This window comes from Calidris pugnax, unplaced genomic scaffold (genome assembly GCF_001431845.1).
Source record: "Calidris pugnax isolate Ruff unplaced genomic scaffold, ASM143184v1 scaffold60, whole genome shotgun sequence".
NCBI classification, from domain to species: Eukaryota; Metazoa; Chordata; class Aves; order Charadriiformes; family Scolopacidae; genus Calidris; species Calidris pugnax.
In genome coordinates, this window is record NW_015090831.1 from 5,644,002 (window position 1) to 5,658,022 (window position 14,021).

At 39.5% G+C, this 14,021-nt stretch overlaps 1 protein-coding gene across 10 annotated transcripts in view; it reads right to left on the bottom strand.

The window, feature by feature from the left end:
• R3HDM1 (R3H domain containing 1) overlaps nt 1–14,021 on the bottom strand; it is an 87,958-nt gene that overhangs the window by 21,036 nt on the left and 52,901 nt on the right. For 5 of the 10 annotated variants that reach the window (XM_014941158.1, XM_014941159.1, XM_014941161.1 and 2 more), the window contains 8 exons: nt 13,518–13,626; nt 13,326–13,421; nt 11,821–11,858; nt 11,688–11,738; nt 11,321–11,547; nt 8,408–8,662; nt 4,877–5,031; nt 3,173–3,274 (listed from right to left, as the gene is read on the bottom strand). In XM_014941158.1, coding sequence (XP_014796644.1) covers nt 3,173–3,274; nt 4,877–5,031; nt 8,408–8,662; nt 11,321–11,547; nt 11,688–11,738; nt 11,821–11,858; nt 13,326–13,421; nt 13,518–13,626 — 1,033 coding nt within the window. The remainder of the gene's footprint in view (nt 1–3,172; nt 3,275–4,876; nt 5,032–8,407; nt 8,663–11,320; nt 11,548–11,687; nt 11,739–11,820; nt 11,859–13,325; nt 13,422–13,517; nt 13,627–14,021) is intronic. The other 5 variants (XM_014941160.1, XM_014941164.1, XM_014941165.1 and 2 more) reach the window with 3 other exon arrangements.

The following is a 14,021-nucleotide window of genomic DNA, read 5'->3' on the forward strand; positions in this document are numbered from 1 at the left end:
AGCTGCTGCGCAGCAGTTTCAATCCTTTCTCAAATATGTTATCACAGAGATGCCACCAGTGCCAATGACTGACTTGGCTTTGGGAAGCACAGGGTCAGCCTTGGAGCTGCCTCAAATTGTCTCTGTCCCACAAGGGGGCAGCTCCTGGTCCCTTTTTGCAGAAGCCACCCCTACAGCACCCCCCACTACCAAAACCTTGCGATAAACGCAACACAAACATGCATTCATTAGAGTATCAGAGCAGTCTGGGGAGTTGGGAAGCCTCAATCTTTGACTTGGACTTCAGTTCAGATTCTCCCTTGGGTAACTCTTCTCCTTTACTAGGTTTTTCAATTTGTGTGGGGTTTTTTTTTGTTTATTTGTTTCCCTTTTTAAACACAAAAGACTAAGATATTTCATTTCCAGCTTCTATGTATTAAACAAGGGATGCCAGTGAAGTGGGAGTGTTAAGAGTTCTGGCAAAGAGGCTACAAAAAAGAAACCTCAAAAAACCAGAAGAGCTGATCCCTCAAAACAGACTGGGGTTCAGCTGGAGAAAGAGCAGACAAAGAAACAAGAAGAAAGGACGGAAAGAGGTTAATCCAGAGACACAAAAAGGTACTGACTGGCTAACAAAACATGACAAAAAATAGCAATGAAAAGCTGTTCCTTTACAAGGGGAAATTGTATATATATAAATATAGAGATACATGGATAGAGCCTTAATTGTATATATTTCTGCTGAACTTGAAATAAATGCGTTAAAATCTTGGGAACTGTTTTTCCCCACTGGGGTAATATTTTACTGGGATTGAAAAGCCAGCCAGTCATTACACTGCTATCACACGCCACTTACAAACACCCAAGCAAAGGTCAGCAGCCACTAAAGATTAACCCACGCAGAGAGGAGACGAAGAGAAGATGTAATACCACAGAATATTGCTGTGTAGAGGAGGCTGGCAGGAGCGGGGGCGGGTAAGAGACTGCAGGGTACTGAACAGGCTGGGAAGAAGGCTGCAGAGGCCGCAGAGGCTGAAGAAATAACAGGTTTATAAACAAGGTTAACATCAGAGTAAGAGAAGCAAAACCAAAGTTAGAACTGTGCACCTAAAGTACAGGTAACAGTTACAATATAGTTGTAATTAGATGAGGGCTATTGAATTCAGATAAATTTGTATCTATCATTTGAAGGCATTTCTGATTAATGTTGAAAATAATAACAAAATAAAAACTCTGAATACATACTAAAATAGCTGTTGTATAACACTGTGGTGGGTTAACCTTGGCTGACTCCTAGGTGCCCACCAAGCTGCACTACCACTGCCCCCATCCTTGGCAATACAGGGGGAGAAAATAAGATTAAATGCTCACGGGTCAAGAAAAGGACAGGGAGATCACTCACCAATCACCACCACAGGAAAACAGACCTGACTTGGGGAATTTATTGCCAATTAATAACAGAGTAGGATAGTGAGAAATAAAAACAAAACTAAAACACCTTTCCCAAGGCTGCTTCTTCCCAGGCTCGACTTCACTCCCAACTCTTCTACCTCCTCCCCCAGGTGTCACAGGGAATGGGGGTTGTGATCAGCTCATAACACTTCATCTCTGCTGCTCCTTCCTCCTCACATTCTTCACCTGCTCCAGCGTGGGGTCCCACCCATGGGCTGCAGTTCTTCACCAACTGCTACAAGTGTGGGTCCCTTCCACGGGGTCCCCGGCCCTGCCTGCAAGCCCACCCCTGCATAGGCTCCCCTCTCTCCATGGGTCCACAGGTCCTGCCAGGAGCCAGCTCCTGCCCTCCACGGGCTGCAGCTTCCTCCAAGGTCTTTCTACCTGCCCTCGTGAGGGAACCTATACAGGCTGCAGGGTGGATATCTGCTCCACAATGATCCTCCATGGGCTGCAGGGGGAGAACGTGCTTCACAATGGTCTTCTGCAAGGGAATCTCTGCTCCAGCCCCTGGAGCACAGCTCCTGCCCTCCACGGGCTGCAGCTTCCTCCAAGGTCTTTCTACCTGCCCTCGTGAGGGAACCTATACAGGCTGCAGGGTGGATATCTGCTCCACAATGATCCTCCATGGGCTGCAGGGGGAGAACGTGCTTCACAATGGTCTTCTGCAAGGGAATCTCTGCTCCAGCCCCTGGAGCACCTCCTCCCTTTCCTCCTTCTGACCCTGGTGTCTGCAGAGTTGTTTCTCACTCCTCTCCCTCACAGCTGCTGCACAATTTTAATCCTTTCTCAAATATGTTATCCCAGAGATACCACCAGTGCCAATGACTGACTTGGCTTTGGGCAGCAGTTTCAATCCTTTCTCAAATATGTTATCACAGAGATGCCACCAGTGCCAATGACTGACTTGGCTTTGGGAAGCACAGGGTCAGCCTTGGAGCTGCCTCAAATTGTCTCTGTCCCACAAGGGGGCAGCTCCTGGTCCCTTTTTGCAGAAGCCACCCCTACAGCACCCCCCACTACCAAAAACCTTGCCACATAAACGCAAGGCAAACATGCATTCATTAGAGTATCAGTCTGGGGAGTTGGGAAGCCTCAATCTTTGACTTGGACTTCAGTTCAGATTCTCCCTTGGGTAACTCTTCTCCTTTACTAGGTTTTTCAATTTGTGTGGGGTTTTTTTTTGTTTATTTGTTTCCCTTTTTAAACACAAAAGACTAAGATATTTCATTTCCAGCTTCTATGTATTAAACAAGGGATGCCAGTGAAGTGGGAGTGTTAAGAGTTCTGGCAAAGAGGCTACAAAAAAGAAACCTCAAAAAACCAGAAGAGCTGATCCCTCAAAACAGACTGGGGTTCAGCTGGAGAAAGAGCAGACAAAGAAACAAGAAGAAAGGACTGAAAGAGGTTAATCCAGAGACACAAAAAGGTACTGACTGGCTAACAAAACATGACAAAAAATAGCAATGAAAAGCTGTTCCTTTACAAGGGGAAATTGTATATATATAAATATAGAGATACATGGATAGAGCCTTAATTGTATACATTTCTGCTGAACTTGAAATAAATGCGTTAAAATCTTGGGAACTGTTTTTCCCCACTGGGGTAATATTTTACTGGGATTGAAAAGCCAGCCAGTCATTACACTGCTATCACACGCCACTTACAAACACCCAAGCAAAGGTCAGCAGCCACTAAAGATTAACCCACGCAGAGAGGAGACGAAGAGAAGATGTAATACCACAGAATATTGCTGTGTAGAGGAGGCTGGCAGGAGCGGGGGCGGGTAAGAGACTGCAGGGTACTGAACAGGCTGGGAAGAAGGCTGCAGAGGCCGCAGAGGCTGAAGAAATAACAGGTTTATAAACAAGGTTAACATCAGAGTAAGAGAAGCAAAACCAAAGTCTTTTGTAATAGAAAAAGAGCAACTATGCTCAACGACCAGAAAAGGAACGGATATTTCTTTTTCATCTCAAGACTGCATAGAACTAAAACAGAAGTAATTTTCAATATCTCAGTCTCCCAGCAGAAATCCATTTGCTTTATTTGTTAGACATTATATTAGCTCTAAGTCAGCAAATTGCTTCTATTTAACATTTACTGTTTCTTTTAGAGAGACTTTCTGAAATTATAAGATTAAAAACTGCATTCTCAATGAGTTGTTTTTCAAAGCATCTAAAGACAGACTGCATTTACTACTAACCACAGATTAAAGCATATTACTTTCACTTATTCAACAATACTGAAATTCTTTCTCCAGATTGTGGTTATTGGAACATCAGAGAGATATCATTGCTGATAATATTTTTGAGCAGGTCCCACTCCAGTACCCCTTAGGAAGCAGTAAAGAATTTGAAGAAAACTCCTAATCCTACATAGAGCTTCCATAAACTAGCGGAGAACCAGGGAGAAAAAGTACAAACGAACCCCATGCCAAAACAGACCATCTCTACTGTAGCACACACAGGTATCCTGAACAGAAGGTTTAAACAGGGAAAATGAACTAAGATAAAGTTTTAAGTTAAATTCTATAAAGAACTTTTTGATAAAATTTGGGAACACATTGAAAATACCACAGGAGACTAGAGCCAGTAGCTTGGTGCCTGAAATAGCTGCTGTGAAAGAGGTAGGCCCTTCCCTTCTCCTGCCCATATGCACTCTTGCGTTTTTTCCTTCCTTATCAAGGGCTGAGGTCATCTTTAATTGGCCGATTTTACTAAATTCGTTTTGTACAAGAGGAGGATAAAATCTATCCTGTACTTCAGCGTGCAGTTTGGTGAGCAGAGTAAGCCAAAGTGCTACTAAAGAGGCGTCCATACTCTACCAGTCCTAAGCTGCTACTTTTGTGCCACGAGCACCGCTCATGCAGGACAGCCCAAGAATTCCTCTGGCTGAAAAATAACCTTAAGACAAGGAGACAAATTTTTCAACTAAATTAACTCTCTTCCCAGATTGCTGACTGTTAATGCCAGGGGTAACCACACAGTGGGACTAAGGCTGAAGGCAGAGCCTCTTCTCCAGAGCCATTTAGGCTTGGTACCTTGATACCATCACATTTTCACACTAAGATGAAAATTAGTATTATTATTAGATTTCGTCTTCAATATTTTTAAGAAAAGGCTGCCTACCATGGTCAGTTATTAGGAGAACTGATAGTGCTGAGGACTGTGGGGGGAAATAGTCCAGTTACTGGTACCTGCGTAGTTACTTTTTAACCTGTGGTTGGGTAGAACCAACCTACTGGTCCCTTGTTACCAGAAAGCACCAGGACAGACCGGTGACCAAGAGAAGCACCACGGGGGGTGGAAATAGTCCAGTTACCTGTACCTGTGTAGTTACTTTTTAACCCATGCTTTGGTAGAACCAACCTAGTGGTCCCTTGTTACCAGAAAGCAACGGGACAGACCGGTGACCAAGAGAAGCACCACGTGTTTGACATGTGCACCTGTGAGAGGACGTGGTTAGCCGCTGGCTGCTGCTGTGGTGGTGCAGGGAGAGGTGGCTGTTGAGGAGGTCCAGGCACTTGGGTCCTAACAGGTTGCTGAGGCGTGGGAGGGTTGTACACAACTGGAGTGCCGTCGGGATTGAGGAATGGCTGACCTGAACGGGTGACAGAGAACAAAGAAAACCAAATGACGGCCAGCTGCATCATCCAACTTCGGAGAAAATAAAGGCAAAGTGAATAAAAGAATAAAAATGTGAATATAAGTGAAGTTATATGAGATTTATACCAAATCCCCACAACTACATTTACAATACAGTGACTAAACAGGCCTCATTTGACAAAATACATGCAGTTAAAAACCAAAACATTTAAGGTAAACAAAGATATCCCAATCCTTACTTAACGAACACAGATAAATATTTGCTGCATCCTGCTTGTCTGAAACTCATTTTTAATTAAGTGGATTGAAAAGGGCAGGAGTAATAAAGGAAAACCTTACTTAAAATACTATTTCAAGGACCTTTTAAACGGAAATTAAAAGAATCCCCTTTAATCAGTTCAACATCGATCAGAACACAGGAGAGCTTAAAGGCAAATATTTTTTAAAAATATATAAAAGCAGTAGCTGCAGTGGTATTCCCATAACTGCTAATGCGATTATAGTTAAAGGACTCTCTTCCCCTATTCATAGATTAACTTGCTTTTAACTTTCAAGTTAAATAATATAGTGTTATTCTCCTATTTAATAATTTGCAACTTCAATGTTACAACAGTGGACTAATGAAAAATAATTAAAAACAAACTCAAAGTAAATTATAAACAAACAGTGAATTGTTTTGGTGCCTGGACTGGGAAAAAAACTTAACAAACCAAAGGAACAAGAGATGAGCTAGCAAGGGGCTGTGTCCCAGCTGCTTAATGACATGTCCTGCAGTGGCTTGTTTTGATGCTTTAGCTCCAAATACTGCCATAAATATTTCTCTCCTCCAATATTTTTTTGTCTGATATTCTTTCCAGCAAGGTACAACCTGAGACTGAAGCCTTTGCACCCTAAAGGGGTCCTGTCACAGGAGACTAATGCTCCTTCAGATGGCTGCATCCCACCATATTTGAACTCAACTGGCCAACGTGAAAGCATCAAAGTTACTGAGAACTGATGTCCTTAATGCAAGATAGAGAGGAAGCATCAATGGATTTGCAAAAATAAGTGACATACTATGCAGCTGGACAACAGGTGACCAAGCTACATTCAATTTATCTTAATGGGTTTCTCTTTAATGCTCAGGAATTGGGAATGTTTGCATAAATAGGGAGTCAGATTTTCTTATCTCCTACTACTTTCTGGTGATCACAGGAGCCTAACTAGTTTCCTGTGGCGCGTGAATAAGAACAGTTTTTTCTTAATTACCCCCTTCAGCTACTCAGAAGAATGACTCTGCTGACCAAAGATCATGAGATCCTCTATCAGAAATGCTGAAAATCTTATCTATGCTTTTTGAACTCTGACTGCCATTTGGAACAACAAAGCCAGACGAACAGTTACAGAATATGGTGATTTGAGTACACTGTACGTTGAAAGTTTATCCAAACCTAGATACTCCTTGTTCTGGAAGTGTACTTTATCTTCCACTAGACACTCATTAGATATTAATATAGTCTTCTGCTATGAAAGACTATTAATGACTACTGTAAATACATTAAAAATGGGTAAAACGTAGGAAGATTCACAATTTGGAAATTAAGCTAATTGTAATGAATATCAGAGTTGAGTCTACAGTTCTGCTGCCTTTTCTGAGGGGGGGTGGAATACAAGATGCTTTCAGATGAAAAACTTTCAGAGTCCCATTTGTTTCTCTGCCTTTCCCTGTTGCTCTGTGCAAGGCCCATCAACCTAACAGGGAAAACGACCAACACAACAGGAGGAAGAAAGCAAAACCAGTCACATGCAAAATACTGACAGGCACATATAAGGACATGACTCCAAACCCACTATTTTTTAAATGACAAAACTGTTTCATGTTTTACATGAAAGCACTTCAAAGCTGATGGTATCATTTCAGTGCCTGCACTATCTGTTGTGCTGTGCAGTAACTAAAGATTTTAGCACGGTCATGCTATAACCTCAATATGAAAAACGACAGCCAACATTCTTCGTATTTAATGTAGAGTACAAAGTACTCTTTGTGTACACAAACACTAAAGCCACTTATTTTTCTAGCAGAACTTGTTCACTAACCATCATGTTTATCTTCAGATGGTCAAACACAATGGAAAATTCATGTATAAGATGTAAAATTATCATATTAGAACTCAAAAAATGAAGTCAATAGTGCTATTGTCCAGAACCTAGATCTAACATGGCAAATACATCCTCCTCCAGATCCAATAGCTATCTATGAAAGTTAGTCATTTGTAACCAGCTTTTTAGCAGAGTTGCCTTAAACTATTCATTTATACAGTAAGGCATTTAAGAGAAATCTTAGGCAGCATATCAATAATCAGAACCATTAAAAAAAAATCTCAAATTTTGTCTGCAAAAGTAATTAATTTATAGTAAGGAAAAAGAGAAATTTGTCTATTTCAATGTTAAACCTTTTAGTTACAGAAGAGAAAATTTAATAATGGATCATTTTAACAATCTCAAGGAGAAAAATTTAGTTTAAAACATCATGTACAGCTATATTCAAACATAATAAAGTCTATCTGCAAATATATCCTAAAGTATTTTCTTTCCTACAAGGAAAATGCATCTTTATTCTAAAATCAAAATATAACAAATTTCCAAAGGTTATAATCTGTTACATAAAAGATACATTAGAACTTTCAGGATTTAACTTCTACAATGAAGTAAAAGTTTGCCCAGAGAATGCTAACGAGTCCTTTAATCCAGAGAAGTAGTTACACACCTCCCTGAATCTACGATTTTAAGTATCAATTTCCTACTACTTGCTGAAATTATCAGTATTAGCCAATTACACCAACATTGATTTAATCCTATTTTAACCTGACAAACAGAAGTTTAGAAATAGAATAAGTGAAAGAAATAAGTGTGAGATTACATGCTAAGTCAGCATCATGAGCACAGAGACACAAGAATATGTTGTGACAAACAAAATGAAGGATGATAAAGAATGATAAGTAATACGAATACTCTTCAGGCTCTCTCCCCTCACTGAAACTGCTTTATAGTAGCACCCTCTCCCCCCAAAAAGCCAAACCAATTAGTTTAAGTTATTCTGTGTTCTGGATAATTAATCACAGGTTTTTCATATTTTGTGCAAGTCACTCGTTACAATTTTACATGCAAGTTAAAACTCTACTGGAGAAAAATCAAGTGAGTTCACTTATTCCTTTGATCCTAGAAGTCATGCTTTCTTTATAAATTAGAGCACTGAACACACACAACCACAGAAAAAAGAAAAAGAAAGCGGAAAAGAAAGGACAATACTGACATTCGGTCTTATGTAAACACTCATGCATTTTTCTCCAAGTTCTCAAGGGTAACACAAACATCTACGAGCGTGTACCAACCTGTTTGAGGGTTGATCAGCACACTGCCAGGCGGAATGCCTGCCGCTTCCAAGGGAAGCAAAAAGAAGCTAGTGCTAGTAGGTGCCACTTGCCCGCTTATGCCACCATCAAAGGAAAGAGAGTTACTAGTGCTGGCAGTCGGATAGACGGCAGGCGTGCCATGAGAAGGCTGGCTTAGAGCTGGCACTGGAAGAGGCTGCTGGGTGTGAGAAAGAGAACCCGTGGATGACCCTACACTACTAGAAGACTCTGAACCTAGGAAAGGAGTAACGAGAAATTGTTTTTACCTAGAGACAGAAACATCGTGCTCACTTAAAATACATACTCGTAAATGTTTACCCTTAAAGCTCAGCGTTAAGAACATTATTAAACAGTGGCCTTTTCAATGAACTCCCCCCTTCATCTCCCCTGGAATACCATTACCAGACTCCTTCTGGGAACCAAGGGTCAGTTCAGCACTGCTTTGCACTGTAAACTCAGGCTTTCATATCTAGCTCTGATTTTCTACGCAGAAAATGCATGCCTGGACACATGCACAGGTGCTAACATTCAGTCCATCTGCAGTTCATTTAAGTGACTGGACACCTATTCCAAAACCATGCCCAAACACACAGCCTCCAGCTATTGCCTGTGTGAAGGCTGTGGGGTACTGCACGTGGGCCAGCTGAACTCCCAGGCTCTGCAGACACAGCCCACCTGCAAGCAAGGACCGTGTTCTTTTTACTGCTAATGTCAGAGATCTTCTCCAATTCCCCTGCTGGACAAATTGCAGAATATTAAAAAATCTCCAAACAATTTTTCTCCCTCTGACAATCTTCAGACTGAAATTAAGAATACAGCTGGGAAAAATGATGTAATATAGTAGCTTTGGCCTAGTTTTGTGCAACAATTCAAAGTTCAAAAGGAGTATGAAATAGCTGCTCGAAAGCGATAATCATTTTACAGATATGAATGAGTATAAACATTGCAAGGCAGTGAAGAACCTGACCCCGAGCTTTCTGAAAGCCAAGGCATGCAGCTGAAAGCAATATCCCACAAGTCCAACATGGAGGAGGTCTCTAGAATTGCACTGTTCTGAGATCTCTGCAGGCCTACATCTCTAGATACATGGTTTATCATACTTTTTATTAAGTCTTTGCTATGATACTTGCAGTAATTGGAAACGGAATATAATTGTTTAAATTTAAGAATTCCTCATTAGCAACCTCTATACAATCTAGAAGAGAAAGCAAGACTCAAAAAGGGCTGTGACAAAATTTACCTACTGTTTGAAGTTACTTTGCAGTCCTTCATATAAATTTCTAATTGTAACCCTTCTACTTGCATGTATGCAAAGACAGTCTGGCTCGAAGCGTTTGATGATGCTGACTATTAACCTTTTTTCTATTGCTAGATGAAGCAAAATACAGAGCTATTCATTGTAAACTGGGCAAAAAGCATATCCCAGCTCTGCAAAACAATCTTCACCTGACCTCAGTTACTTTGATTAGATTTGTTTGCGAGCATATCCACTTCTAGATTATGTAGAGAAATTAGGCTGAAGCCATCATAATTAAAGCCAATTACATCCTTGATCAAAATAAACAAATAAAACTTATCTCAACACATGCAAAAATCACCACAACCTGTAACTGCAGTAAAGCAACCACCATGAAGACAGGCATCCTGAACTTTGAATGTTAACTCTCACAATGCCAAAGTAAAGTTTCCAGTGTAATTTTAAGAATCCATTTATGTTCTTGAAATTTAGAAAACAAAGATATCTAAGAATGTATTTTATATATACACACTATTGTCAGTGTGTAGTTTCTACTCAAGCTGTGCCAAATAGTATTACTATGTTCCTAAATGAAATAACTCAATATGAAGGCACAATTTTACAGCATATGGAGAGTACCTTGTATTTTTGTTATACAAATATACAGTGGACAAACAGAATTTGTAACTGTTTTACTGCATTAAGATATAGAAGTGGGAGGATATACCTATAAGGTAGTGGTGGTTTAAGGGAAAGCAAAAAACTTAAACAGATCCTCATCAGAGAAAAATTTTATAAATAAGATGAAAGCCAAGCAATAATATTCTGCTTCTTTACAGTTCTCATTCAAATTCTGAAGTGGTGCATCCATAACCCACCCATGTAAGATAAGCCTCAAAATTCTCCACAATCGAGACTATCTATTGGATCAAATTACATTGGCACTTGGAACACAAGTAGTTACTACATTTCATTTTTGACCCACAGATTTATGTTCATATTTTCTGAGATTTTGGTTTTACATTAATTACATATTAACACACCTCAAACTCAGAATCTTATGAGTATTCCCCCGCCCCAACCCTCTTTTCTGAATCTGAAACACTACACTTTGTTCCACTGATTTGATTTTTCAGCAATCTAAAAATTAAGTAAGCTTTTCAGCCATATTCATTTAAATTTAACAATGGCACTGGCAGACAACACAACAAATACAACTAATAATTCATGGCTGCAATGCTGGTTTTTCCTAGCTGGCAGCACAGCAGCCCAGAGTTTCCCAAACACTGCAACACTGAAACTAGAGTGGAACCCTACATTTTTATTTTGTATAAAGCACTTAGGTTGATAAATGTTTTCAAATCATAGAATGATTTGAACAGAGTAGAATGGATTTAGCTTAAAGTCATCTATAATGAATTTTAAAATTTTACTTCCACCGTTAAAAGTTTAATTTACTTTAATTAGTTTTAATTTGTTCCCTGAATTCTAGCTGTGTGGGGCAGTTATGGGGTACAGGGCACCCAGTGCACCCAGCAGGAGCTGTACACGGGGAGCACCCACAAGACTGAGGTCCCTACACACGTCCACACCACATCAAACCCCCGTAGCAGTGAAGTAGCTGGAACTATGCATTTTTACATATTTTATTATACCTGTCTTCGACAGCCTGCCTGTGCTTTTGCTGCTTCCAGAGCTGTCTCCTCTCGTCAGGACCGATATGCCACTGAAGCTGCTGGCTTTCGTTACAGCTGGCTTCAGGTTGCGGATGGAGCTGTCGGAGTCGGTGCTGCTCCAGGGCCGGGGTTCGCAATACTTCAGCTCGTTCTCAGTACTGCTCTGATGGCTGTTGGCTGATCTCCCTGATGCTTCCTTATTGATTCTGTAAGTTATAAACTAAACTTTAAGCACAAGCATCAATTGCAAAATAAGGGAAAAGAAAGGGGGGGGGGGAAAGAAAAGGTGAAATGCATGCAGAATGCTTTGGGATTTTATTTTTTGTTTAAAGAAAGCATCAAATACCTAAGGATCTGCCGTCTTTGTTGTGTACTATTAGTTTCTTCCTCCTGGATTCTGTTGACATTTTAATAAGATATCTTAATATTTATTAAGAAAATAGGAAAATTAAACAGAATTAAACTGCAAATTTTCTTACCTTTTATCAGTGAAATAATTCTCTTGGGAACACAGGGACTGAGGGGCAAAGAAGTGTAGAAATTAATATGAATGGCATCTAGAACCCCCACTACAATGCAGTAACAAAACATGTTGCAATTTGGAGTCTTTTATATTATATATGGACTTTTACAGCATCCTCATTGTATTAAGCTGCCTGAAAACTTAACGTCTTTGGTGCATAAGTGGAAAAACACCTCTTTGGTGTTAAGTGGAAAAAAAAAAGGCAATATAAAAAGGCCCATCTGCAGGAAATAAAAGTTAGCATTAGAATAGTTACAGTGCTGAGTATTTTGTTTATATCACTATTTTTCTGAAGTTACAATTCTTCCATTGGGCCTTTTGCTGCCTTTTGCATCTTCCAGCTGATGTGAGATTTCACAAATCTGTTACCAGCACCTGAGTTCCCCTGTCTTCTGCTTGAAAGTGTGAAGTAGGAGATGTCGTTGGCTACTGCAATAATTGTACTGAATTCTTTAGGTACAAGTACGCATATGCTAAAAAGCAGACAGAATATACAATCAAAAAGGCTATTATTAACTTTGATTATGTTGTCCTTCACTGTGACTTCTAACATTTGGTACAAAGCTAAGGGTACTATACATGGTAAATGAGTATGAAAACGAAAAGGTAATTTTCCATCCAAAAGTCCATTCTTTGGCTTTGTAACTATGGTGAACAAGGTAAATAAAAGGCTTTTGGAAAACATTTGGATATAGCAAATTAGCCTTTTGGAGATCATTACTCTTTCTTCAAAACAAGAATCTGTTTTGGATGTGTAACAGCTACAGATAAATATCTAAAGCAGATTATTAGAAGTAATACATATTTTTGAAGATGTATTTGTTCTGTTTCACTCAATGCAATTAAATATAATTTAATTTCTGATTATATTCTGATAATAATTCTAATTCTATTACAGTTTACAAGGTTGTCCTGTTTGACAACTCCAGTCGAGAGAGACTGGACTTCTACATTTCTGTCTGAAATTTCACATATGGGAATTCAAATAATTTTACTGTGACTCGTCATAAGATGTGTTTGATATAGACACAAGTGAGGAAAAAACACCCCAACAACGTTTTGGTTTGGTTCTGGGGTTTTGTTTGTTTTTTAAGTAATTATTGCTCTCAGTAACAACTGAAATGATTGCAGTACCAGAAGTCTGTAAATAAAATTTCTGTAAGGGGCAAAATGATGCCTTGAAATAAGCAATACTAGATAATGCACCAAAATAATTCTTGAAAGTTGCTTGAGTTTCATACAGTAGCAATTAGAGAAACCAGATTTTTCTGGTTTCTGAGAAACCAAATTTCTCAGTAACTTCAATATAATTTAAAACTCTCTCAGGTCACATTACTGATTCCTATCTGCTCAGTCCCCTTCAGATACAGGGAGTTCCCAGTAAAGAAGTAAAAAACTCGTGTGCATGTCTGTGTGTGAAGTATTCATACAAAACACCGTAAGGTTTTCTTTGATACATACATCTTGTGCAAATATTCTTTCTCTAGCTCTCTGATATTCTTCTTCGCGTTCTTCTATGGATTTACTTCTTCTGTCATCTTTTAATCGTATTCTCATCTAAATTAAGCGATACAGTGTCAACTTCTACAGGAAAATAGTATAAATGCACAGTCAAATACAGCAAACGGAAGGGAACAATCCATAGGTATTTACCTGGTTGTCATCTTTGTCTAAACTAGAATTATCTCTTTTAAGGATATATCGCTTCTGGAAATCATCACTCTTCTCATCCTTTATATGCTCACAAAACTTTTGGTCAGGTCTATGAAAAGTCATTAGAAAGAAAAGATTTATGGTTTTGTAAACATATACTATAGCCAGTCGAACAAACTGAAATATACCCAAGGTTAACGTTAAATAAACTTAATATTCTAACTGAAGTGATGGATCTTGGTTGTCCAGGCAACGCAAAAGGTATCAAAACTGTAAGACGATGTTTACTTTTAAAATCTCTTCCTCCTTCAAAGCTTTTGTTTCCATCTCCAATTAAGGTGACAAGCAAACCCCATGCCCTTGGGGAATCAGAAGTGCTCCTGCATCCAGCCTGGTGCCATGCAATGGATATTGGGCATGCATGGAAGTGAAGATGAGTGCTTTCTGCTAGAGCTGTAATACCTCAGAATTTATTTCAAGGGAAAACAGGAGATAAGAAGATAG